Here is a 25,987-nt window from a genome sequence, read left to right as displayed (position 1 = left end):
GCAGCCGATCAATGATTCTCACTCATCATTGATGTTTTAAATACAAACAAACAACAGCAACAAAAACCATCTTTCAGTAACTAACAGACTAAGCAGATGAAAAATCAGTTAGGAAAAAAGAAAAAGAAAAATCAGTTAGGATATACCATAGAAGATTTGAACAACATAATCTTGATTTAGTAAACACCTATAGCGGTTGCACTCAATAATTGAAGAATAACATTTTTTTCAAGCATACATAGAATATTTAGGAAGGTTGACCATGTAAAGGCCATAAATCTGCCTCAAAAACTTCAAAAGAATTTATTCAAAACATTTTCTGATCACAATCATAACTCTATTGATATCAGGCAAAGTTGACTTTCTAATTTCATAATGATAAAAGGGTCCATGTCCCAAAAGATAAAACAGTTCTAAATTTGTATGCACTTAATAATATAGCCACAAAATAGATAAAACAAGATCCACAACTAAAAGGAGAAATAGATTAAACCACAGTCCTTTCGAGAAATCTTGATAAAGCAAAGAGATAAAAAAAATCCATAAAGATATAGATTGGAATGCTTTTAACAGATTTGATTTGACACATATAGAACATTGTATGCAACAATTGCAGTTACATATTCTTCTCAAGAGTGCATGGAACATTTACCAAAATTGACCATGTGCTAGTTTATTAAGCATAGGTCTCATAAATTTCAAATGATTGAAAATTATACAGAGCATGATCTCTGACCACAATAGAATTAAACTAGGGATCAATAACAAAATATAATTTTAAAAGCCCAAATGTTTGAAAATTAGGCAATAGAATTCTAAATAATTCATGTGTCAAAGAAGAAATTAGAATTTTTTGTTGTTTAATCCTCACCCAAGGATATATTTTCCATTGATTTTTTTTTTTTTTTTTTTTTAGAGAGTGGAAGGGAGGGAGGGAGGGAGGGAAACATCCATGTGAGAGAGACACATTGGTTGCCTCCTGTAGGAGTCCTGACCAGGGCCCTGGATTGAACCTGCAACCCAGGTACATGCCCTTGACTGGAAATAGAACTGACATTTTGGTCTGCACACTGCTGCTCTAACCACTGAGCAAACGGTCAGGACAGAAAAAAATTTTAATTATAGATTTTAGAGAGAGAGGAAGGGATTGAGAGAGAGAGAAAGAGAAAGAAACATCAATGTGACAGAGAAATATCAATTGGTTGCTCCCGTACATGCGTGCTCTGACCAGGGATCAAACCTGCAACCTTTTGATGTATGGGACAATGGTCCAATCAGCTGAGCCACCGGCCCAGGGCAAAAATATTTAAAATTAATTTTTAAAAAATGACATCCTAAACTTGTGGCATGATGCTAAACATGAACACATGTATCTGACAGTGGAGCAAAGGTGTAAGGGCCAAGACACGAAGGCATCTTAAGATGGACAAACAAAGCAGGCAACTCATAGAATATAACAGAATTCATTGTAGGGTAATTTACTCACAGGAATGTAGGGTCAGAGCAGACAGAGGACTCAGCAGTTTGTTACAGTACTGTTTTTTATAGTCTAACTCAGGTACTAATGATAAGACAAAGATTGCAGGATGTGCCAGGGGCCATGCCTTCTGGTAATCTTGTGATAGATGAGTGTTTATAATCAATACTATCTCCAGTTCCTATTTATCTTGGTTGTGATGCCATTCCAGCCATTACTAACAAAAATATTTATGGCTACATTTTAAGGAACACAGATAACATCTACTAGGGGCTTTGCTTTGCCTTGCTAAAGACATGAAGGTTCATCAAAGACCACAGCATGAAAACTCTGGGATACAAAAATGGACTTGGTTTTATTCACATCTATATTTATACAACATGCAAACATACTAATAAAACTAATTCTCAGATAGCGGAAGGAAGTAGTAATGAGGCCTCTTAGTGGTGTTTGAGAGATACAAATAGAGATCTTGCATCTATTTGAAATTATTTGGTTGCATTGGCTGTATTATTTTAAAATGTCACACTATTCTGGGACTGATCCATATGGTCATGGTTCTATAAGCATTTTTAAAAAATTATTATTTTTATTGACCTTTGTTGCACAAGACCAAAGAAATACCAAGCACGCTTCCTAGAGAAAGGGAGGGACCCCGTTTATTAATACCAGTGGACTCCAGGAATAATTTCCAAATCAGAGTGAACAAACACCCAGAGGGCTTCACTTTTTATAACCTTCTGGGGTCTTGGTCTTGCAGATATGGTTCCGCCCCCTTTTGTGGGCTTACAGGAAGGCCCCCAGGTGTTGGGGGTCCCCAGGCCATATCTGATGATCTGTCCTGGGGCCAGCGATAATGACCCTCCCCCCCACCCCCCACCAGGGCAGTGCATTGTTCACAGTTTTTATGGCCTGACACGCCTTGCAAGACCAGTTTCCTCCTCACCTTCAGAGAGAGAGGAAGGGAGGGAGAGGGAGAGAAAGCAATACCAATGTGAGACCAAACATCAATTGGCTGCCTCCTGCAAGCCACCTACCAGGGATCAAGCCTACAACCTAGGCATGTGCCTTTGACCAGGGATCGAACCCGCAACCTTTTGGTGCATGGGATGGTGCCCAACCAACTGGGCCACACGAGCCAGGGATATAAGCATTTTTAACTTAGGTGATGATTTGTTTAATGTCTGGTTCTCCCACCGACTGTGAGCTCTGAAGAAGGATGAACTACTTTGTTCTCAGCACTCAACATACTGCTTGGCACATACTATAGAGGCTTAATAAATATTTGTTGAATAATATTAGAAAAAATGTATACAGCACATGTCAGACACTGTGTGTGTATGTTTTCAATCCTCACCTGAGATTATTTTTTTCCATTAATTTTTACAGAGTGTGGAAGGGAGTGGGGGAAGAGAGGGAGGGCTGAGAGAGGAACATTTGTGAGAGAGAGACACATTGATTGGTTTCCTCCTACACACACCCCGACCAGGACTGGGGATCGAACCTGAAACCCAGGTACGTGCCCTTGATCAGGAACCAAACCCATAGACCTTTTGGCGCTCTAAGCACTGATCAACACCGGCCAGGGCAGCCATTGTGTTTTATGTTGACTATTTTATCCGATACAATAACCTTATGAGAAAAATACCACCATTACTCCTATTTAACAGATGAGGAAACAGAGACTCAGAGAAGTGATTTACGTTCACATAGCTGAGCCCAATCTCTTTTTTTTTTTTTTTTAATATATTTTATTGATTTTTCACAGAGAGGAAGGGAGAGGGATAGAGAGTTAGAAACATCGATGAGAGAGAAACATTGATCAGCTGCCTCTTGCACACCCCCTAATGGGGATGTGCCCGCAACCAAGGTACATGCCCTTGACCAGAATCGAACCTGGGACCCTTGAGTCTGCAGGCCGCGCTCTATCCACTGAGCCAAACTGGTTTCGGCTGAGCCCAATCTCTTAAGTCTGCAATTGGTCAGCTTCCCAGGAATGAGCAATTGCCAGAGTGCAAAAGGTCTTGGTGCCATTTTTAATAGTTTGAACATTATCCTCCAAGGTGTTGGCAAGATTTGAAAGTCCTTTGCAGTTTTCTCTCCCTTGTTTTCTACTTCCTGTATTTCCCCTTCTCTCAGCTGCGGGAGACCATTGAACATGAGATTCGAGATATGGGCCTGCAGGTCACACCATTCACCCTCACCAAGGTCATCCAGTTGTATGAAACCAAGAACTCCCGCCACTCCACCATGATCGTGGGCTGTACGGGCAGCGGCAAGACTGCCTCATGGAGAATTCTTCAGTCCTCCTTGTCCTCCCTGTGTCGTGCTGGAGACCCCAACTTCAACATTGTTAGGGTAAGGGTTGGGACTGTGAAGTCACTGGCAGAGTAGCAGGAAGATGGTGGAGGCTGGGGGCAAGGATGCATTGGGTCAGGGAGGGCAGGCCAGGCCAGGAGGCAGTGCCTGGCTCCAAGGAGGCCTGGGAGAGATGAGAGAGAGAAGGGGCAAATACAGATCCCTAGACACAAAGGGAGATCTCAGGATTGTGTCTGCCAGCAGCTCAAAACCCTTTCCTGTGTCATTTTAGGAGTTCCCTTTGAACCCTAAGGCGTTGTCCCTAGGGGAGCTGTATGGGGAATATGACCTTGGCTCTAATGAATGGACAGATGGCATCCTATCCAGTGTCATGCGGTTGGCATGTTCAGGTACCCAAAGGATCATGGGGTTGGGAGAACAGATGCCCAAATTTCCTAGCGGGGTGGACGTTTTGGGGATAGAAAGCTCAGTTTGGGACTAAAGTGCTTGGAGAATGCTGAGGTACAAGGAAGCATCGGCTTGCCTCCGTGAGGGGACGAGTGTGGCGGGCCCTCGGGAGGAAGCTCCGGTTTCCTTATTGACCACCTTCCACCAAGATGAGAAGCCGGACGAGAAGTGGATCCTTTTCGATGGCCCTGTGGACACACTGTGGATCGAGAGCATGAACTCCGTCATGGACGACAACAAAGTGCTGACCCTCATCAACGGCGAGCGCATCTCAATGCCTGAGCAGGTACAGGGGCCCTGACTCCCGAGACCCCGTAGAAGTGGAGGCACGAGGCCAGGCTAAGGGGAAGAGCAGGGGGTCCTAAGAGAAGAGGAAGTTCTATAGGAGAGAGGTGAGGAGGAGGAGGAGGCCTGGATTCAGGGGAGCCTGTGACTGAAGAAAAAATGCCCGTCCACACGGCTGTGGGGAGCCATCGCTGGAAAAGCCGGTGCACTAGGAAGCACTGCGTGGACTGAGCAGCCCTCCTCACGCTCGTTTCCACTGACGGGGCGGGAGGACCTGCGCTGTGCACCGGGGGTGATGAATTCCTGGGCTGTAAAGCCCACCCTTTTCCACCCACTCAAACAATGTGAGCGAGAGAGAGGTTTTTTATAACAATAACTTTGAGAGCTTGTTTGGAGGTTCTATCAGGGGAGCGCAGCTACTCGTATACCCTTGACCGAAGACCGGTCCTCTCCTCTGGGGGGAAGGTGTCCTCTTCGACCGAGCGTGCAGCTTCGCAGCTTCGGGAGGGACGCACATGGATCGGTGAGGGAGGAGGGGGACACCCGCCTAGCCAGCCAGATGAGCCGAATCAACCCTGGCGATCAATGGGGTGACAGATGTCGCAGCCAGATCGCCCTCACATCCTAACAATAACTTTGAATAAGCCTTCTTTCTTTTAACAAGCAAATCACTTGTAAAGCTTAGATCTTTATTCATCCTGCCACAATTGGTACTTGATAGTCATCTGGGGGCATCAGAGTTCTGGGTGGGGAGGAGCGAAAGGCAAGGTTGTGACAAGGTCTATCCTTAGGTGTCTCTCCTGTTTGAAGTGGAGAACTTGGCAGTGGCCTCTCCAGCCACCGTGTCTCGCTGTGGGATGGTGTACACTGACTATGCTGATCTGGGCTGGAAGCCCTACGTGCAGTCCTGGCTGGAGAAGAGGCCAAAGGTATGAGGGGAATTGAGGAGAGGCAAGGTAACCAGCATGGCCTATGGGACGTAAGAATGAATAAAGAGCCCCTTCCTATTCAACTCCAGGCTGAGATAGAGCCCCTTCAACGGATGTTCGAAAAATTTATCAACAAGATTCTGGCCTTCAAGAAGGATAATTGCAATGAAGTGGTGCCTCTACCCGAATACAGTGGAATCATCTCCCTCTGCAAGTTGTACTCGGCCCTGGCCACGCCAGAGAATGGGGTAAGGGGACCAGAGCAGGACCAGGCAGGACAGGCTCATGACTTCCTGGGACAACTGCAGGGAAATAGTGTGTCTGAGAATTTGACCCCCTGGTTTGAGTGGAACAGAGACAACAAAGGAAGGATACACCCACCATGGACACAGTGAGGGGTGTGAGCACACGTGAGTGAGTGTGTGTGTGTGTGTGTGTGTGTGTGTGTGTGTGTACGCATACGCACTGGAAGGCCAAACTAAGATCTTTAAATTGGATATTGTACACGATGGGTCTCACTATAATTTCTTCCTTATGTTTTGGGAACTGAGGGTAGTTCATGTGGTTCCTCATTTCTCTATCCTTTCAAAAAATAAATATTAAGTCTTGGGATACTATTTCTGTTGGAAGGAGCTCCCAACTTAATCTGAGGGGTTTTAGAAATTTCCAGATTAATTGATACATAAGAAAAATTTTGTTCAGTTTAGAATTATGGAGTAAGGACCAAAATTATATTTTCCATTGAGATTAAATCACTGCCCAGAAACGGTTTGTATCATTTTTAAAGACATTGTCAGATAATTAAACTGATAATATAAAGTTACATAATAATTAAGATCTGTAACAGTATATGTCATTCCTGACACAATTAATGTAACTTAAAAAATATATAAAAAAACTATGTGGATGAACTCAAGGTAACATATAGGAAAAGGACAGTAATATAGTATCAGTGACTCCCAGGTGCTGAGGAGGACTGGCCAGGGAGGGGCCTGAGCAGAGGGGGAAGCGAGGAGGGCATTCTAGGTAAAGAGAATGGCCTTCACAAAAACACAGACACAAGAGTCAGTCCCCGCTGGGCAAGGAAGGGTGGGGGTCGTGTTTGCATGCAGACCCTGCAGTGCAGCAGGGACCCCAAGAAGAGGATGGTGCGATGTGCTGCATGTTGAGGTGAGATGGAAGGACAGACTGAGGATTCTAGATGGATTATGGTAGACAAGAGAGTCTCAACACAATTTCCCGCCTATATTTTGGGGGTTGAGGATTATTCTAAAGACCAATATTTTGGGTTGGACAACATTCTGTATGTCACATTACTTGCAGTGTTAGGTATTTTATTTTATTTTTAAAACATGTTTTTATTGATTTTTAGAGAGAGAGGAAGGGAGAGGGATAGAGAGATAGAAACATTGATGAGAGAGAAACATTGATCGGCTACCTCTTGCACGCCTCCTACCAGGGATTGAGCCCACAACCGGAGCATGTGCCCAGACCGGGAATTGAACCGGTGAACTCTTGATTCATGGGTCGATGCTCAATAACTGAGCCACAAAAAAAGGGACGTATGTAACTCTCAACAAGAAATTAAAAAAAAAAAACAAACAAACAAAAATAACAGCCACACTGGCCGGGCAGTGTTAGGTATTTTAATTTAGAACTCATCCTTAAGAGCTCCCCACCCATGGGTCTGTGGCTGTTTCACAGTCGGTTAGAGATTATACATTATACGAATGTATAATTATGTTAGAGATTATACATTATACGAATGCCAGGTTAGCTGTCTATTGGCCCTTTTCCCCAAGGAGTTCCGTGGAGTTTGCACAGCCCACACCCACCATACACCCTATCAAAGAGCAGCATCTGCCCGTGCCCTTTGGGTTGGGGGTTGAGAGCATGAGCTCTAAATATGCTATTTCTGCTATTAAGTTGGTACATTTTAATTTTTAATTACACAAGTAACAGTTGAATCTAGTTTTCTTCCTAAAAATTACAATTTTTCATACAGAGCTGAAGTTATTTTTGATCACCTCCACCCTCCCAGTCCCGGTCTACTCCCACCTCCACAAAAGTAACTACTGTAGTGTGTTTATCTGTGTCATTCCAGGTCTTTAAAAATACACATTTAAAAGCACATAGGTATCCATAAAAAACAAGGCATTTAAAAATGCATCATGCTCTATACCACACTTGCAATATGGTCATTAAATCAACAGTATGTTTTTGAGTTCTGTGCAGCGACATGTAGATTGATTTCATTACTTTTCACTGCTATACACTAACCCATGGTAGAACATGGCATTTTACTTTTCTATTCCTCCACTGGTACACAGTTAGGTTATCTCCAATTTTTTGTAATTATAAAGAAGTCACCACAAATGTCCCTGGACCTGCTTCCTTGAGTACCCGTGGGCACTCCATCAGGGTAGGCCTGGAGTGGCTGGGCCCCTGCTGTGTTTTATAATTACTCAGGGCCACTTCTGGGCTACCAGGAGTTTCATGTTTATTTAAATATTTTAGACTTAGGTTTGTCTACACCTATATAGTTTTCCAAACAGATCCAGGGAGGGAGGAAAACTCTAAGCCTTTGTGGTGATTTGCCAAAGTAGATCCCTCCATCCCTTTTAGATTTAGGATATTTCCCCTTTTCTTTTTCCATCCAGGTGAACCCGGCTGATGGTGAAAACTATATCTTCATGGTAGAGTTGACATTTGTGTTCAGCATGATCTGGTCTGTGTGTGCTTCTGTGGATGAGGAAGGCCGCAAGAAGATTGACAGTTACCTCCGAGAGATTGAGGGCTCTTTTCCTAATAAGGTCGGGGCCCCCAAACCAGCTGTTGTATTTTTCCAGAACCTGCCTGTATCCCCGATTCTCACACTCTTCTTGAGTTTCAGCCTGCCAGCCCAGCTCTCTTTCTTTCACCAGTGGTCTGTGAGCGCTTTTGTCTGGGCAGGGGAGAGCTAAAGGAAGACTTGTACCCTGACACACATTCCTTCTTCAGGACACGGTGTATGAGTATTTTGTGGACCCCAAGATGAGGAGTTGGACATCGTTTGAGGATAAGCTCCCTAAGAGTTGGCGCTACCCTGCAAAGTAAGAGACAGGCCTTGAGGGAGGTTCAGACTTGGGGATGGTTCAGACTTGGGGCTGCAGTTGGTGGGAGATGTGGTGAGAGAGCTGGGGCATAGAAGCAAAAGTGAGCTATAGAAAGGAGAGTGTGGACCCAGAGCAGAGATGACTCTTGAGTATAGGAAATGGGATGGAGGGGAAATGGGACAGGATCCTGAGGAGAAGGTCTGATCCCCAGGCCCGACAGGAGGCAGGGTTGGTGATCAGAGAGTAGTGATGCCCGAGGAAGATAAACACAGGGAGGCAGAATAAAGAGAGAATTAGAAAGGAGTGGGCCAGTGATCCCTGAGACACAATTGCTTTTCCTCCCTAGCTCCCCCTTCTATAAGATCATGGTGCCCACTGTCGACACCGTTCGCTACAACCACTTGGTGAGAACCATGGTGGCCAACCAGAATCCCGTCCTGCTGGTGGGTCCCGTGGGGACTGGGAAGACCTCCATTGCCCAGAGTGTTCTGCAGTCCTTGCCCTCCAGCCAGTGGTCAGTGCTCACTGTCAACATGTCCGCACATGTATGTAACAGGTTCCAGGCTGCCCACTTCCCACTCTCTCTCTGCCTTCTGCTCTCTTTTGGGATCCAAGTACTTGATTGACACTCCTCTCTAACCGGCATTTCTCTTGGAGGACCTACGCATTCATTCTGTTCCCTTTTCACCAGACCACATCCAACAATGTGCAGAGCATCATTGAGAGCAGGGTGGAGAAGCGAACCAAGGGTGTCTACGTGCCAGTTGGGGGCAAAAGCATGATCACCTTTATGGATGACCTGAATATGCCAGCTAAGGACATGTTTGGGTCTCAGCCACCCCTGGAACTGCTCCGCCTCTGGATTGACTATGGCTTCTGGTACGATCGTTTGAAGCAGACCGTCAAGTACATTCGAGTAAGCATCTGCGGTATTTGTTCTCTGTTTCCTCCCATGATAGGCTCGGTCCCCCCTCCACTGGGATGTCAGGATAGCATACCATAATCTTAAGTTCCTTTCTACAGGAATATCCTGCCTTTCTCAGGACTGAGATAACTGGCTCCTAAATTATTAGTTCCTATTATTAACTCTCTTCCTTGACTCTGACCAAAGGATACTCTCCTCTAACTTCCACTCCTTTTCCAGGCCTCTTATACCGTGCTTACATGCCAACCTGCTGCCACCCAGAACTGTCTAGGTGCCCAGGGTCTACAGCTCCCCTCTCCAGGCCTTCTCTGTCTCCCTTTGTTGTATAAACACCCCCATGGTGTCAGTTCTCTGCTCCCCACCCAGGATCCAGGCAGCTCCCTTCAGTCCTGGCTCTTCTCCCATGGGATTCTGGGCATCTTGTTTGTTTCTTTTTCCTGAATCAGGGGACAGCAGTCATTCCAGCCTGATTTCCGGGGTGGTCATCACCTGGCATTCAGGGCCAATAAGTAACATATTCATATGTTTCTTTCTTTTTTAAAATTTCTTTATTGATTAAGGTATTACATATGTGTCCTTATCCCCCCATGTGTTTCTGAGAATATATACATGCACACATGTGGATAGATATACACACCTAAAAAAAAGTCTAGAAGATATAATTAAATGTTGGTTTTTAACTTACCTCTATTTTCTAATTTGGGCACATGCATTATAAGACGAAATAAAAACAGATACATCACTTTAATAATTCTAAAACAATGTCCCTAATCCCTTTCTTCGCTTTACCTTTCCCTGCCCCCATTACTCCATGTTTCTTCCTGCTGGTTCTGTCCCTGTCCCTCTTCCCGTTTGTCCTCCGTGTACGCTCTTCCTCCTGGCTCCTTTACATTGTCCCTATTTCTTTGCCTCCTCTCATCCCCTCTTCTCATTTGTCTCTGTCTCATCTTGTCTTTGCTCTCTAGGACATGTTCCTGATGGCTGCCATGGGCCCTCCCGGGGGTGGACGGACTGTCATCTCCTCAAGGCTGCAGAGTCGCTTCAACATCATCAACATGACCTTCCCCACAGTGAGGGCAACTGGGACTAGCAGAGGGGGGAACTGTAGAAGGCAAAGCCATCTGTGTCCTAGAAAATGAGGGGCAGATCAAGGAGGGGGCTTGGGGACCCCTTGAGCAGAGCCGCGTATAGGGGGCTGTAATATATGGAGGGGGGACTGCCACTGTAGAAAACTCCACTTCTCCGCCGGAGAGACACAGGATGAAGGTATAGCTTGCTGGCTCTGGAATGTCAAGACTCATTGTCCCAGTGGGCAGAGAATGCAGGGGGTCCAAAATAGGCTCAGGAAGGTAGATCCTACAAGGCTGAGAGCTAGAGCATTCCCAGGATTAGGGTGCGGCCAATGAGCACTCAGGGGTGCCAAAAATATTCAGTAATCAAGATAAATAACATTTTAATGCAATTTTTTAAAAAGAAGTAAGCCCAAAACTTTATTATGAACAAAATACAAAAATTTTAAATAAATACAAGGTTGGCACAGTACCATGCTGAGCCATATTGGAGCCTGAGGCAAAAATAAAAATCAATAAATACTAATCCCATTTTTATTTAAAATGTTGGTATTTGTTCATCATAGGCATTTTGCATTAATTTTGATTTTTCACATCATTTTTTAAATTCTTCATTTATAGTTGAAATACAATATTATAGTAGTTTCAGATGTACAACCCAGAAATTACTTAACTTACTAAGTGATCATCCTGATAAATCTTGTACCCATCTGACACCATATGTAGTTATTAGAATACTAGAAGCCCAATGCACGAAGATTCGTGCAAGAATGGGCCTTCCTTTCCCTGGCCGCCGGCACTGCCTTTCTGCTCTGGCCCTGCCTTCCCACGCTACCCAGAGGCCCTGAGTGGCTGGGGCGGTGCGGAACGCCCCAGCCACTTGGTGCCTGCACATGCAAATTAACCCACCACCTTTGTTGGGTTAATTTGCATACTCACTCCTGATTGGCTGGTGGGCATCGCGAAGGTACGGTCAATTTGCATCTTTCTCTTTTATTAGTATAGATTGTTGACTATATTCCCTATGCTGTACTTTACATTCCCATAACTATTCTTTTTTTAAAAAAATTTCTTTATTGATTAAGGTATCACATATTTGTTTTCATCCCCCCATTCCCATCCCACACCCCTCCCCACACATGCCCCCACCCCCCTGTTGTCATTAACCGCTGGTTAGGCTCATGTGCTTGCACACAAGTCCTTTGGTTGATCTCTCCCCTTTACTCCCACCCTCCCCTACCCTCCCTCTGAGGCCCGACAGTCCAATCGATGTCTCCTTGTTTCTGGGTCTGTTCTTGTTCATCAGTCTATGTTGTTCATTATTTCCCCTAGATGAGTGAGATCATGTGCTATTAGAAATACACTTATAAGAACCGAAAATGAGACAAGCAATAATGGTTATGCTGACAGGCAAATGAATCAGTCTGTAGTGAGTTTATTTCTGGGCCAACAGTTCTTTTGAGACCCAATTTCAATGTCAAACAGTTCCTTATGTGTACATGTCAGCCATGACATTTCAGTTCTGGATGGTGGACAAATGGTGGTAATGCAGGTCTGACCCTTTCTGGTTTGGTCCTGGGCAACTACAAATTTGTACTTCTAAATTTCTTCTTTTTTCACCCATCCTCCAAGCCCCCTCCCATCTGGCAACTGTCAAAATGTTCTTCATATCTATGAGTCTGTTTCTATTCCACTTGTTCATTTATTTTGATTTTTAGATGCAATTGTTGATAGATATGTATTTATTGCCATTTTATTCATATTTTTAATCTTTTTTTTCTTAAAGAAGACCTTTTAACATTTCATGTAATAATGGTTTGGTGGTGATAAACTGTTTTAACTTTTTCTTATCAGGAAGCTCTTTATTGACCTTCAATTCTAAATTTCTGAGTAGAATAATCTTGGTTGTAGGTCCTTGCTTTTCATCACTTTGAATATTTCTTGCCACTCCCATCTGGCCTGCAAAATTTCTGTTGAGAAATCAGCTGACCATCTTATTGGAAGCTCCCTTGTAGATAACCAACTGCTTTCCTCTTGCTGCTTTTAAGATTTAATTTTTATGCATCTTGGTGGGAGACTCTTTGGGTTCATCTTGTTGGAAACTCTCTGTGCTTCCTGGATTTGTATGTCTATTTCCTTCACCAAGTAAGGGAAGTTTTCTGACGTTATTTTTTTCAAATAGATTTTCAATTTCTTGCTTTTTCTCTTCTCCTTTTGGTACCCCCATGATATGAATATTGGTATGCTTGAAGTCCCAGAGGCTCCTTACACCATCTTCATTTGGATTCTCTTTTCTTTTTTCTGTTCTGATTGGGTATTTTTTGTTTGCTTATATTTCAAATCACTGATTTAGTTGCTGGCATCATCTACTCTGTTGACTGTAAATTATTCTTCATTTCAGTTAGTGTATCCTTTCTTTCTCACTGGTACTTTTAAAATTATTTCTATGTCCCTTTTCATGCTGTTGAAGTTCTAAGTTCCTTGAGCATCCTTATAACCATTGCTTTGAACTATGTATCTGGTAGCTTGCTATCCTCCATTTCATTTCATTCTTTTTCTGGTGATTTATCCCTTTCTTTCATTTGGGACCTGTTTTTTTTTGTTTGTTTGTTTTATTTGTCACTCAATTTTGGCTGCTTTCCTATATTAGGTACAGCTGCTACGACTCCTAGCCTTGGTAGAGTGGCCTTGTGTAGTAGGTGTCCGGTAGGGCCCAGTGATGCAGCCTCTCTAGTCACCCAAGCTGGGCACTCCAGGTGTGCCCCTGCGTGGGCTGTGTGCACTGTCCTGTTGTAGTTGAGCCTTGATTGCTGTTGGCATCACTGGGAGGGATTGAACCCCCAGGCCAATCAGCTGTGAGGACTGGCTGTGATGACCAGCTACAATTACAGTGGAGGAGCTGCTGTGCAAGAGTGAACTCTATGGAGCAGGACTTACTTTAGTAGGGCTTTGGTGCTCACCTTGAGTATGGAGATTGTAGGGTTATAATCTGGTGTGGTCTGAAACTGTCCACCAGGTGCACTGGTTCTGGGGCCTCTTAGAGGCACAAAGTCAGCCACTGCCTGTGTCCTGCCTGGAGCCTCCCACACGAACTAATCTGAAGATGGCTGCTACTTGTATTGTGCTTGGAGGTACCCAGGAGAGGCCAAGCTGTGAACCAAGTCAGGCTTCTGCTAGTGCTGGGCCTGGAGCCACTTAGAAAGAGGTAGGAGGTACACAGAAGCCAGATGCTGCTTGTTTGAGAGATTTTAAGAAAGTCCGAAGCATGAGGCAAGAGGCCAGTTGTATGGGAAAGCCACTGGGAATTGTTTGAGTGGACCTGCAAGTTGGGTGGGCCAGTGTCTCAGGAAATCACTAGAGCAGGGCAAACAGTGTGAGCAAAGTTAATGGAGATTCAGATATGGCTCCTGTCTGTTAGTCCTGTATGTGGGGGGAGAGGAAGGAAGGGGGTCTCAGAAAAGGAATGATGGTCTCTGTCAGCATTTTGTCTGGCAGAAAGCTGCTCCCCTCCAGTTCCTACCCTGATGCCAGACATTTCAGTTCCTCCCCATATGTCCCTGGTTCCTTTCAAGCTGCTGCCCCAGCACTGGAGCTCAAAGGGAGTGAGTCCAAGTAAGTCTGTGCTTGGGCCCTTTAAGAGGAACTGCCTGGAACTCCAGTAGCCTTCCATTTCCCTCAGCCTCAATATCCACTGGTTTTTACAGCCAAAATTATGGGGACTTGTTTTCCTGGCACTGGAACTCTGGGCTGGGGAAGAGGGGGTTGTCAGGTGTGGGTCTGGAACCCTTGCTCCTCAAAGGGGAACCTCCACAGCCAAGACATCCCTCCTGATTTTAAACCACCATACATGATGTGGGAACAGCCTATTCAGTGTCTCTGCTCCTCCTACCAGTCTCGATGTGGCTTCTTCTTTAAATCCCTCGTTGTATGACTTCCATTCAGCTAGATTTCAGGTGGTTCTGAATGATGGTTGTTCTATAGTTTACTTGTATTATTTATGTGGTTGTGGGAGGATTCAAGTACAGCATTTACCTATGCTGCCATTAGGAAGTCCTAATTTTGATTTTTGTTTGTTTGTTAATCCTCACTCGAGGATATTTATTTTTCCATTGATTTTTTTTTAGGAACAGTGGAAGAGAGAGGGAAAGACAGAGAGAAACATCTATGTGAGAGAAACACATCGATTGGTTGCCTTCTGCACAAGCCCCTCCCAGGTCCCAGGCCTGGGAGGAGCCTGCAACCAAGGTACGTGCCCTGGATCAGAATGGAACCCGGGACCCTTTGGCCCAATGCTCTATCCATTGAGCCAAACTGGGTAGGGCATAATTTTGATTTTTTTTAAAAAAATCTATTTTTATTGATTTCATAGAGGAAGGGAGAGGGAGAGAGAGATAGAAACATCATTGATCAGCTGCCTCCTGCATGCCCCCTACTGGGGATGGAACCCACAACCTGGGCATGTGCCCTTGACTGGACTTGAACCTGGGACCTTTCAGTCTGCTGGCTTACACTATCCACTGAGCAAAACAGGCTAGGGCTGATTTTTAAATATTGCATTAAAATGTTATTTCTCTTGATTTCTGAGGAGGTTTTTGTTTTGTTTTATCTTTTGTTTTTTTGTGTGCTTCTTAAATTCTTCCCCAAGACGAGTGCTTCATTCACTTCACCCTGTCCCAGTCCTGGCTAAAAGGCCAGGAACCTGTGAAAGCGAATCAGAGGCCTTTTTCTAGGAGTCTCAGATCATCCGAATATTTGGCACCATGATCAATCAGAAGCTTCAGGACTTTGAGGAGGAGGTGAAGCCCATTGGGAATGTGGTGACTGAGGCCACTTTAGATGTGTACAACACTGTGGTACAACGCTTCCTGCCCACGCCTGCCAAGATCCATTACCTCTTCAACCTTCGAGATATCTCCAAGGTAAAACTCCATCTGACTTGCCCCTTTTGCTTGGCACAGCTTTCTTACAGGTATTCTCTTCTCAAAGTAAGCCTTGGAGCTCAGTAGCATTCGATAGACCCCAAACTACCTGCATCCTCGAATGCTGCATTCTCTGACCTGACCTCTAAAATTTCTGAAGGAAATCTCTTTCCTCCCTCCATCCCATTAGTATGCCTCTTCCCCAGGTATTTCAGGGCATGCTCAGAGCCAACAAGGACTTCCATGACACCAAGTCCAGCATTACACGGCTCTGGATCCATGAATGTTTCAGGTGAGATGTGCGTGTCCCTCCAGATCCAGATTTCAGCAGCCTTGCTCCAAGCCCTGCTTCTAACCCCACCCTGATGCCCCTTTTCCTAGGGTCAGTCTCCTTATTCCTAGATCTCACCCCAACTCCCTCCCAACAGAGTCTTCTCTGACCGATTGGTTGACACGGCAGACACAGAAGCTTTTGTGGCTATCTTAAGTGACAAACTCGGCTCCTTCTTTGACCTCACATTTCATAATCTTTGTCCCAACAAACGTTCTCCTATCTTTGGTGAGCTGGGAGCTGTGCTACCATAGGCTGGAGACTCTGGAGATGGGAAAGAATGGGGGTTGGGCATGGAGACCTGATGCTTAGAGCTCTTCGGGGAAGTGTGGGGAAGACCAGGCATTTGAGACTCTGACCCCCTCTTCCCATGACCCAGGGGACTTCATGAGGGAGCCCAAGGTGTATGAAGACCTAACCGATCTGACAGTACTGAAGACAGCCATGGAGACGGCTCTAAATGAGTACAATCTGTCACCTGCTGTCGTGCCAATGCACCTGGTGCTCTTCCGAGAGGCTATTGAACACAGTGAGCATGTCCTATTCCCATCTCCTTCCCCGGCATCCCAATTTATGTGATATTTCCAAGGAAATAAGGATTCCTTCTCAGGTCTCTTCCAGAAGTTACCTTTCTTCCTGGCTCCAGATGCCCTTTGTGGCAATGGGTGGGGCTTTTTCTTAACAGTGGTGTCTAACAGACACGGTAGAGGTTAAAAGTTGAATTGCCACCAGGGCTTCGGATACTAACCTCTTTCCACACCTCTTGGTCCCTCTATTTCAGTTTCAGGTATCCCAGTCCCTAGTCTAGGGCCTGGAGGTCCCCTGAGGTTGCTCAGCCAACTCATTGCCCTTATCCCCCACCTCCCTACCCCCAGTCACAAGGATTGTGCGGGTCATTGGACAGCCTCGGGGCAACATGCTCTTGGTGGGCATTGGGGGCAGTGGGCGCCAGAGTCTGGCCCGCTTGGCCTCATCCATCTGTGAGTACATCACCTTCCAGATTGAAGTCAGCAAACATTACCGGAAGCAGGAGTTCCGAGAAGGTATGGCTGGGTGTCTGAAACAGGGGAGGGTTTGGGGCTAGGAGTGAAAGACCAGATGCCTGACTTTCTGCAATGACAAGAGAGAGGAGGGATGGAAGCCAGATAGTGAGCTGTGCCAGGCCCATGTGGAGTATAGAATGATTAGTGTATGTGTTGAAGGCTGGGGTAAGATACCTAAATCTTAGAAGAGGAATAAGAGATGGGCGGGTGAACCTGAAGAGTGTCTGTTCCCTTTTCCTTTTCTCATCTGGCCCAGATATCAAGCGTCTATACAGCCAAACTGGGGTAGAACTCAAAGCTACATCCTTCCTTTTCGTGGATACCCAAATTGCTGACGAGTCATTCCTAGAGGACATTAACAACATCCTCAGCTCAGGCGAGGTCCCAAATCTCTACAAGACTGATGAATTTGAAGAAGTATGATTCCTTCCATGCCCTCAACTTATTGATTCTTTGACCTTCCTGACTAACCTGAAGAAGCCCAGATCCCAGAATATGCTACTGTGCCCCCCCCCCCCCCGCCCCTCTGTCTACACCTCCCCCCCCCTCCCCCCTTAGCTTGAAAAGCTGTTTCTCTTCGGTCATCTTCCCTCTAGGGACTCTATTGGGTGGAGCTGCTTTAAAACCTACACCCTGTCAGCTCAGCCTCACCTGCTGCCCCCTCTGGTTCTGCCATTGAAACTGCAGCCCTCAGCTTAGCCAGCGTGGCTCAGTGATTGAACATGAACCTATGAACCTGGAGGTCACGGTTCGATTCCTGGACAGAGCACATGCCCAGGTTGCAGGCTCTATCCCCAATGTGGGGCATGCAGGAAGCAGCCAATCAATGATTTTCTCTCATTATTGATGTCTCTCTCCCTCTCCCTCTCCCTTCCTATCTGAAATCAATTAAAACAAAACAAACAAAAACAACAACAAAAACACTGCAGCCCTCTGACGCTATGTGGCTTCTGTGCAGATCCAGACACACATCATAGAGCAGGCCCGGGCAGAACACGTGCCAGAGTCCTCGGACAGCCTCTTTGCCTACCTCATTGAGCGAGTGCGCAACAACCTGCACATTGTCCTCTGCCTCAGCCCTGTGGGCGACCCCTTCAGGTGACTCCTGTTCTATAGCTTCCTCCCTCCCTCCTGTGAGAGCCCAGCACTCTTCCTCCCGCTTTGGCCTCCCCTGCCTTCTGGGAGGGAGTCCCATGAAGAGTGCCAGTCTCTACACCCTGCATGCCCCCTCTCCTTTCCATAGATCTGGCCTTTTTTCGGGAAGTTCCTGCTACTTACATAGAAGTTGTCCTCTCCCTCTTGGTGTGACGAGATTGTGTGTGTTTATTGTGGGGGGAGGGGGTAAGAGAGTGATTTTTTGTTTTTAAATTTTCAATTGTGATGAAACCTGCATAACATAAAATTTAACATCTTAGCCATTTTTAAGTGTACAGCTCAGTAGTGTTAAGCATATTCACATTGTGGTACAACAGATCTCTAAAATTTCTCATCTTGCAAAATAAAACTCCACACCCACTGAATAACTTCCCATTTCTTCCATTCCCCCATCTCCTGGCAACCACCATCCTACTTTCTGTTTCTATATATCTCATATAAGTAGAATCACAGAGTCTTTTTGTGACTTGCTTAGTTCACTTAGTGTAATGTCCTCAAGGTTCATCCATGTTGTAGCAGGTATCAGAATCTCTTTCCTTTTTAAGGTTGGATAATATTCCATTGTATATACAGATCACATTTTCTTTGTCCATTCTTGGTATGACTAGATTTTTAAGAGCATTAGAAAGTAGGATGAAGACAGAGCTTGTACGGAGAGGCAGTGTGGGTTGCCATTTTGTTTATTTTTTTATAGTTATGGTAGATGGTGTATTTACCATGTACCAGGCACTGTATTTTACGTGTCACCTCACTGAATCTCCTAACAACCCTAGTTGGTATGCTTTGTTATTCCCATTTTAGAGATTAGAAAGCTGACATTCAAAAGATTAGTTCCTTGCCCAACATGCACACCTACCAGTAAAAATGTGGAATCCGGCTTTTCTGGCCTCAGAACCTGTTTCTAAATACTTCACTGAACTAGTTCTGAGGGGAGAAGAATCTGGACAAGGAGATACAGGAGCACTCAGGTTCCTAGAAAGTAGGTGGACCTGGGACAAAGCCGGTAGCTGGAGGCTGACTCTGCAGGTGGACTTAGCTGCCTCTCACAACCCCTCGCCAGGAACTGGATCCGCCAGTACCCAGCCTTGGTGAACTGCACGACGATCAACTGGTTCTCAGAGTGGCCCCGTGAAGCCCTGCTAGAAGTGGCTGAGAAGTACCTCATGGGAGTAGATCTGGGAACTCAGGAGAATGTGAGACCCTCCTTCCCATCTCTCTCCACACCCCCTGGGCTCTCTTCCATTTCATTCTCCATCTGCCATCACTCTCTGTCCTAATCCTTTCTCCTTTGGCCTCAGATCCACAGGAAGGTGGCCCAGATCTTCGTCACCATGCACTGGTCAGTGGCTCAGTATTCCCAGAAGATGCTGTTGGAACTGCGAAGATACAACTATGTCACACCCACCAACTACCTGGAACTTGTGTCTGGATATAAGAAGTATGAAGAAGAGTAGGGGACATAGAGGGCAGGGAGCTTGGGGTCTTTTGAGGGCAATTGCTGAAATGTTGTAATGGAAAATGTCTGGGAGCTGGCCAAGGGGACTGGCTCAGGGACCTGGGCACTGATGTGGAATAGGTGAGAGGCAAGGGGTCTTAAGTTTGCCCAGGAAATTAATGAAGGAGAGATGGGTCTTCCAGGGGTGTGGCTGTCTCTAGAGCCCTCTTCACACACTCTTTGTCCTTATTTTCTGGAATGATGTTTCTTTTTCCAACCACAATACAATGGTGACACTGCCGTGTATACCCATAATATATACACCCAGTCCTCTCCTCTCTGCCTTTAATATCTTCTAGACTTTCCACCATTCCTAAAAATTATATATTTATTTATTAAGGTGTATTGAATATTCTTATGTGCATAACACAACAATTTGTTTTGAAGGATATAAGAGAAATGTAAAAAACCCCTCATTTATTGGATTCAGTATTTTAATCAAGGTGAAGAAAATGCCATTTAATAATAATGATAGTCAACATTTAGTCATTAATTAAATATGTATTGTTGAGCATCTACTATGTGCCAGGCATTATTCTAGATACTTACAACATCCCAGCTTCAAAATCAAGTCCTTGCCTTCCCTGGGTCATAGGCTTATATTGCGTTTACTATCTGCTGGTTACCACGCTAAGCCTTTATATGCATTTTCTTATTTAACCCAGAAAACAATCCTGCATAGACAGTTTTTATGGCTTGGACAATGTGAAAACATTTTTTAATGAGGTGCCAACATTTAAAACTCGGGAGCCTTAGAAAAATCCAGATTTCCAACTTTTCTCTGAAAATCAGAAATTTTGGCAATATTGAGCCCACATTCATTCCCAGGCTAGAGACAAAAGATGGCCACCCTCTTGGGACAGGTTTGTTTTCTAGTTCACGGCAGCCCCCCTGCCTGCCGCACACTGGGGGGCAGTGGCAGATTCCCGGCAGGGAAATGGTGTGGTGAAAACGGTGACCAGCAAGCTGAGAGGTAGAACAGATCAGAGTGATGAGAGTGGAAGCATGAAGACCAGTTGGGAAGCCGTTAGCTATGATCCAGGAAGGAAAGAATAAAAACCTGACCAGAGTGTGGTGGCAACAGAAAGGACGGCAGGGAGCTGAGACACGCTGGGAAGTGAGACTACCTAGGGAACCCCCCTTCTGGGAGTCCAGCCTCTCCACGCACCTTGCTCGCCTTTGTCCCCCACCCCCACCCCCCCAGGCTGCTGGCAGAGAAGCGGCAGGAGCTGCTGGACCAGGCCAATAAGCTGCGGACAGGATTGTTTAAGATCGATGAGACGAGGGAAAAGGTGGAAATGATGTCTGTGGAGCTGGAGGATGCCAAGAAAAAGGTGGCTGAGTTCCAGAAACAGTGCGAGGAGTACCTGGTCATCATTGTGCAGCAGAAGCGGGAAGCGGATGAGCAACAGAAGGTGGGGCACCAGCAGTATCCTGCCCCCTCCAAGCCCTCTCCTACAGTGCTCTGCAGGCAGAGGCTTCCGGTCTCCCTCAGTCACTCTGTCAGGATGCATGTTCCATTCCTCAAAGCTGTTCTAGCATTATCTTCCGTGTTACCACCAACATTGTCACCCCCACCTCTGCCCAAACCCCTCATCCTCTTTTCCTTCCTAGGCCGTCACAGCCCATAGTGAGAAGATTGCAATTGAGGAAGTCAAGTGCCAGGCGCTGGCTGACAATGCCCAGAAGGATCTTGAAGAGGCATTGCCGGCGCTGGAAGAGGCCATGCGGGTATTAGGGGGAGAAGACCCAGGAAAGAGCCTCAAAGCCCCTGGGGGAGTGGGAAGAAGAGCTGGGCTCTGTCCTCATAAAGGACCGGTCTTGCTGCCTGAGTTGACTTTGGCCCTGCTCCCTAAGCGAATCCTTTTCCCCAGGCTTTGGAGTCTCTGAACAAGAAGGATATAGGAGAGATCAAGTCTTATGGACGGCCCCCCGCCCAAGTGGAGATAGTGATGCAGGCAGTCATGATTCTTCGAGGCAACGAGCCCACTTGGGCAGAGTCCAAGAGGCAGCTAGGTAAGCTAGAGAACCGGGAGATAATGAACACCAGTTCACTCAACATTCATTATGAATCAGCTGCTGTGTGCCAGGCACTCGGAGGGACAGAGATGAATGAGGCGTTGTACTGACCCTCAAGAGCATAGTCTGGTGGAAAAGAAAAGACATAAATATCAGTTAAGATTCTTTGGTTGTAAGTAACAGAAAACAACTCATCTTAAATTAAGCAAAAAGAAAAAAATAAATTATTATAAAGATACAGGAATATATCACAAAATCCAGGGGCAGGAATGGCTTCCCCTCCACCTCCCCAAAGGGCAAGAATCAAAAAATGAAAAACAAAGACTTGCTGTTTCATTCTTGTGGTTTTCTCTGCTTTGAGTTCTGTTACAAGGCACATTTGGCTCTTAAATGTCTTGGTAGAATATAGCCTGCAAGCTTGAAAGAGTGATGGTTCAGGTGAGATTGTTCATGGTAAGTGATGGGAAATGAGGCTGGGAAGATTGCGGAGGGTCCTGGGCCTGTGAGGTTCTAGAGGAGGGAGCAAGGTCAGCAGAAGGAACGTGGGCTGAAGTCAGTTATTCTGGCCTCGGGCCCTGAGCTGAGGGAAAACATGGCGATGCCCAAGCAGTGGAGATGCACCCCGGACAGTGAGGGTGGGATTAGGCCTCTGGCTGATGTCCTGATGTGCATCCCACAGGGGAACAGAACTTCATCAAATCACTGATCAACTTTGATAAGGACAATATCTCAGATAAGGTTCTGAAGAAGATCGGGGCCTACTGCGCCCAGCCCGACTTCCAGCCTGACATTATTGGCCGCGTCTCACTTGCTGCCAAGTCCCTCTGCATGTGGGTACGGGCCATGGAGGTAAGCAGGAGTGGGGTGAGGTGGAGTGGGGAGCAGGGAAGCAGGCCTGGGAAGAGGGGGATGCACACAGGAGAAAGCTGGGGGAATGGAAGACCCAGGTGGGAAGGAAGGGACCACTGGTGGGTTAGTGGGTGGGTGGGCTACCCCACCGCCTGGCCGTCTCCCTGCAGATGTACGGGCGGCTGTATCGGGTGGTGGAGCCCAAGCGGATCCGCATGAATGCTGCCCTGGCTCAGCTTCAGGAGAAGCAAGCAGCGCTGGCGGAGGCCCAGGAGAAGCTGCGGGAGGTGAGCCTCATGCCAGTCTTTGCTGCTGTGGTCCCTCTCCTGATTTCAGGGATGCTTCATTACCATTCATCTCTCCCCATCTCATTCTTTCCCCCTCTCCCTTCCTGTCTGCCTCCCACTCTGTGCCCTTTTAGATGGGCTGCCTCTGGCTAAGAAAGCTAAGCCGACTGCAGAAGGTTACAAAGGCACGGAGGGCACTGTCCTTTGAGGAGTCCTTGCAAAAACTGACTTGGGAGTTGCCTGTCTCTGTCATGGCCTTGAACATGGGCCCTGAGATATTAACTGATGAAATCTGTGTGGCAAATTGGTCTTTGCTGGGAAGGGGGATGCGGACTAGGGCAAGAGTGTCGGCATCACTGCTGTGGACCGGAAGACTGTGGACTGAGGGTGTCTGAGCGAGTACGTGGGAGGGACAGTGTTGTCCCAGAGGTAGAGGCGCTTAGTGTGAACAGTTTAGACAACCCAGCAGGTGATTTCCTGTAAGGTATGTGCACAAATAATTCTCAAACAAGGCAGAAGGTAGAGTGCTAGTGTCAAGAGTTCAAAATTCTTCTAGCCTATCATTTAATTTTTCTATCATTGATTTAATAGGCAATACAATCACATGGTTTAAAATTCAAAATGTATAAAAGAGTATCCAATAAGAAGTCTCCCTCCCACCTTCTGCTCTCTATCTACCAGCTCCCTTCCCTAGAAAGCAACCAATGTTACAAATTCCTGTTTATCCATCCAGGGGTGTTCTATGCTTATATAAACAAATATATATTTTTAATCCTTTACATTATATATACTGTTCTGCACCTTCCTTTTTTATTTGTCTATACATTGAAGATTGTTCCATATTGATACATAAAGAGTTTCTGCTTTCTTTTTACCACTGCATGATATTCCAGTGGATGGCTATACATCATTTACTTAACCATTTCCTTTTTGATGGACATGTTCATTGATTCCAATTTCTTGATCTACACTTGTCCTCAAACTTTGTTGATGCTATCTTGAACTATATAGAAGTTTTCAAATTTCATGTAACCGAAGCTGGTCATACTGTTTCAAAATGTTTTAACCAAAACCAACTATGGAAATAGCCAAGTCCGGGTCCAACCTCCTCAAATCGGGTGAGTAGCCCAAGGGTTAGCGAGATTAAGCGACTTGCTCATAACTGACAGACCTGGGCTACAACGTGCATTTCCGGACTCCAAGGCCATTGCTACCACAGTCACCCCAGTCTTTTCCTGTTGCAGCATCTTTGCTATTGGGAGTGAAGCTGCCCTGGAAGCTGGGCAGACGGACTTCTGTCTGCACATGCTCCTCCACTGCCCCATTCCTGCTGCCACTGTCACCTCCCAACCTCACATGAAACCTTCCCTCTTTTACTCTCTTTTTCAAACATGAGTAATCACAGGCGTGGCAATCTATTTGGAAAGGTTTCTCACCTCTGGATGAATCATATCCTGGGCCAAATAATTAGGGATTGTTTCCTTTATATGTAAAAAATGGCCTCTGGGGTCAGCTGCCAGCAATATCATTCATTAGACAAATATTTATCCTAATGTGAGGCCTCTTGAGAGCCCCTACTTGATAAGAGTAAACAGACGGGGGGCCAGAATTTCTCCTTTGTTACTCTGACATAGGCTTTGACATGTAAGAGCCAAATGCACATGCTCAGTATCAGGCACCCGTACCCACCCACTGCAGAGAGCACTGTGCTGATGCTGGGCTCCCCCACGGGCCGAGTACGTACAAACCTTTGGTCCTCAGTGACTCTCAGAGCCTGGAAATCGGCATTTTGAAATATTTCTTGTCAGAGCCGGCCAGAGGTGGGAAGCCTGTACATAGGCTCTAGGGCCAGAGGGCTGATGTGCATGTCAATCCAAATCTTGAGTAAGCAGTTTTAACCATTACTCACTTGTTTGGGGCCCTGAAAATGTATGTTCCATGGGCCCGAGTCTGACATGCAGCAAGCGTTAGGAACCACTGGCCTAGAAATTGCCCTAGAAGGCTCTGAAATGGGTCTAGACAGAATCTTAATCTACTTCAAGGTAATTGTATACTCAAGGTTGAAAATTCACTTTCTTTCCTATTTCCCATTCCAAGTTATGTCACATTTCAACATAGTATATGGGAGGTTATGCAGTAAGATTACATGATAGCATTAAAATGCTACAATAACAATAGTACACAAAAATCCCACCAATTTGAATATAACCCTCAGGGAGAAATTAGATTTCAGAGATTAAATCTTTGTAAACTAAAGTCCAAGTAAATTAAAATCTGAAATCAAATTATCTTGATTTTATGAATTAAAAATCAAGAAGCCAACATTCTTAAGTTAAAGTCCCCAACCCATCCTCCCCAATTTCTTATTCCGCTCAGTCTCCACAAGAGGGATTCTCAGGATCAGCGTCTCGGGCTCCTTACAGGATGATCCGGTCTGTCACTCACTGGAAACCACGTGGTGCCTGCAGGGCTTCAGAGGCTACACTCGGTCAAATTCAAGCCTCTCGTGAGCATTGCTTGAATTCAAGGAGTGAGTTAGGCACTCATGGCTTCCACATAAAATTATGTCCCAGGAAACCAGTCATTATTGCCCCAAAGACCAGAGTGGAAACTCAGCGGTGTTTTTAGGAATGAGGAATGCATGGAGAAAATCTTGGTTTTAGCTTCACCAGAATGTCCGTTATCTGGAAACCGTGACCCGTGAACGTAACTAAACTGGGAGAAACTTCCAACAAGAGATTCATGTAAGAGAGATAATGCAGTCACTAAGCATTTCCTGTACTGGGCGGTGTTGGAAATCCACATGTGTATATCTTCGTTTTTGGAGGGGGTGGTTATTGTGGTAAAATACACATAAAATTTACCATTGTGACCATTGTAAAGTGTACAAGCCAGTGGCATGAACTACGTTCACCATATTGTGCAGCCGTCACCATTATCTTGTTCCAGAACTTTTCATCACTCCAGATGGTAACCCTGTGTATATCCTTTCAATTTCAGTTCCCCCTTGAGCTCGGGGTCCCCGCTCTGTGTTGTGATCAGGTCTGCTCAGTCCTGTGCCACAGTGGCTAATATTGCTGCTTTCTTTGTGGAATTGCTGAGGTCTTTGAAAACTGCCTTTCGGACGGTTTCACCTTGTCCCCATACTTATTCTACCTGGAATCTTACCATCAGCAGATTCCGGAACTGAAGTTGCTTTTGATGCTGCTGCAGCCCGTGCCCTGGAGCCTTGTGGGGAACCAGTCCTCGGCCATTTGTGTGCCCAGGGATGGCTTTGCTCCTTTTTGAATCCCCTAAGTTGTTCAGGGATGTTCCCTTAAGTTGTAGGTAATACCTGCATGC

At 45.7% G+C, this 25,987-nt stretch overlaps 1 protein-coding gene across 1 annotated transcript in view; it reads left to right on the top strand.

The window, feature by feature from the left end:
- The window catches only part of DNAH2 (dynein axonemal heavy chain 2), a 105,292-nt gene that overhangs the window by 58,662 nt on the left and 20,643 nt on the right, over positions 1-25,987 (top strand). The window contains exons 42-65 of the mRNA XM_054709352.1: positions 3,617-3,835; positions 4,068-4,185; positions 4,393-4,529; positions 5,320-5,457; positions 5,547-5,705; positions 8,118-8,270; positions 8,458-8,549; positions 8,899-9,097; positions 9,244-9,468; positions 10,443-10,547; positions 15,278-15,466; positions 15,673-15,758; positions 15,895-16,025; positions 16,177-16,326; positions 16,673-16,840; positions 17,097-17,257; positions 17,799-17,938; positions 19,056-19,188; positions 19,294-19,433; positions 20,695-20,905; positions 21,105-21,221; positions 21,365-21,506; positions 22,189-22,358; positions 22,529-22,645. Of these exons, the coding sequence (XP_054565327.1) occupies positions 3,617-3,835; positions 4,068-4,185; positions 4,393-4,529; positions 5,320-5,457; positions 5,547-5,705; positions 8,118-8,270; positions 8,458-8,549; positions 8,899-9,097; positions 9,244-9,468; positions 10,443-10,547; positions 15,278-15,466; positions 15,673-15,758; positions 15,895-16,025; positions 16,177-16,326; positions 16,673-16,840; positions 17,097-17,257; positions 17,799-17,938; positions 19,056-19,188; positions 19,294-19,433; positions 20,695-20,905; positions 21,105-21,221; positions 21,365-21,506; positions 22,189-22,358; positions 22,529-22,645 (3,600 nt within the window). The remainder of the gene's footprint in view (positions 1-3,616; positions 3,836-4,067; positions 4,186-4,392; positions 4,530-5,319; positions 5,458-5,546; positions 5,706-8,117; positions 8,271-8,457; positions 8,550-8,898; positions 9,098-9,243; positions 9,469-10,442; positions 10,548-15,277; positions 15,467-15,672; positions 15,759-15,894; positions 16,026-16,176; positions 16,327-16,672; positions 16,841-17,096; positions 17,258-17,798; positions 17,939-19,055; positions 19,189-19,293; positions 19,434-20,694; positions 20,906-21,104; positions 21,222-21,364; positions 21,507-22,188; positions 22,359-22,528; positions 22,646-25,987) is intronic.

The sequence above is a fragment of the Eptesicus fuscus genome, chromosome 20, assembly GCF_027574615.1.
Source record: "Eptesicus fuscus isolate TK198812 chromosome 20, DD_ASM_mEF_20220401, whole genome shotgun sequence".
NCBI lineage: Eukaryota > Metazoa > Chordata > Mammalia > Chiroptera > Vespertilionidae > Eptesicus > Eptesicus fuscus.
The sequence above is the reverse complement of the archived record's forward strand: the minus strand, read 5'-3'. Positions and strand labels throughout refer to the sequence as shown.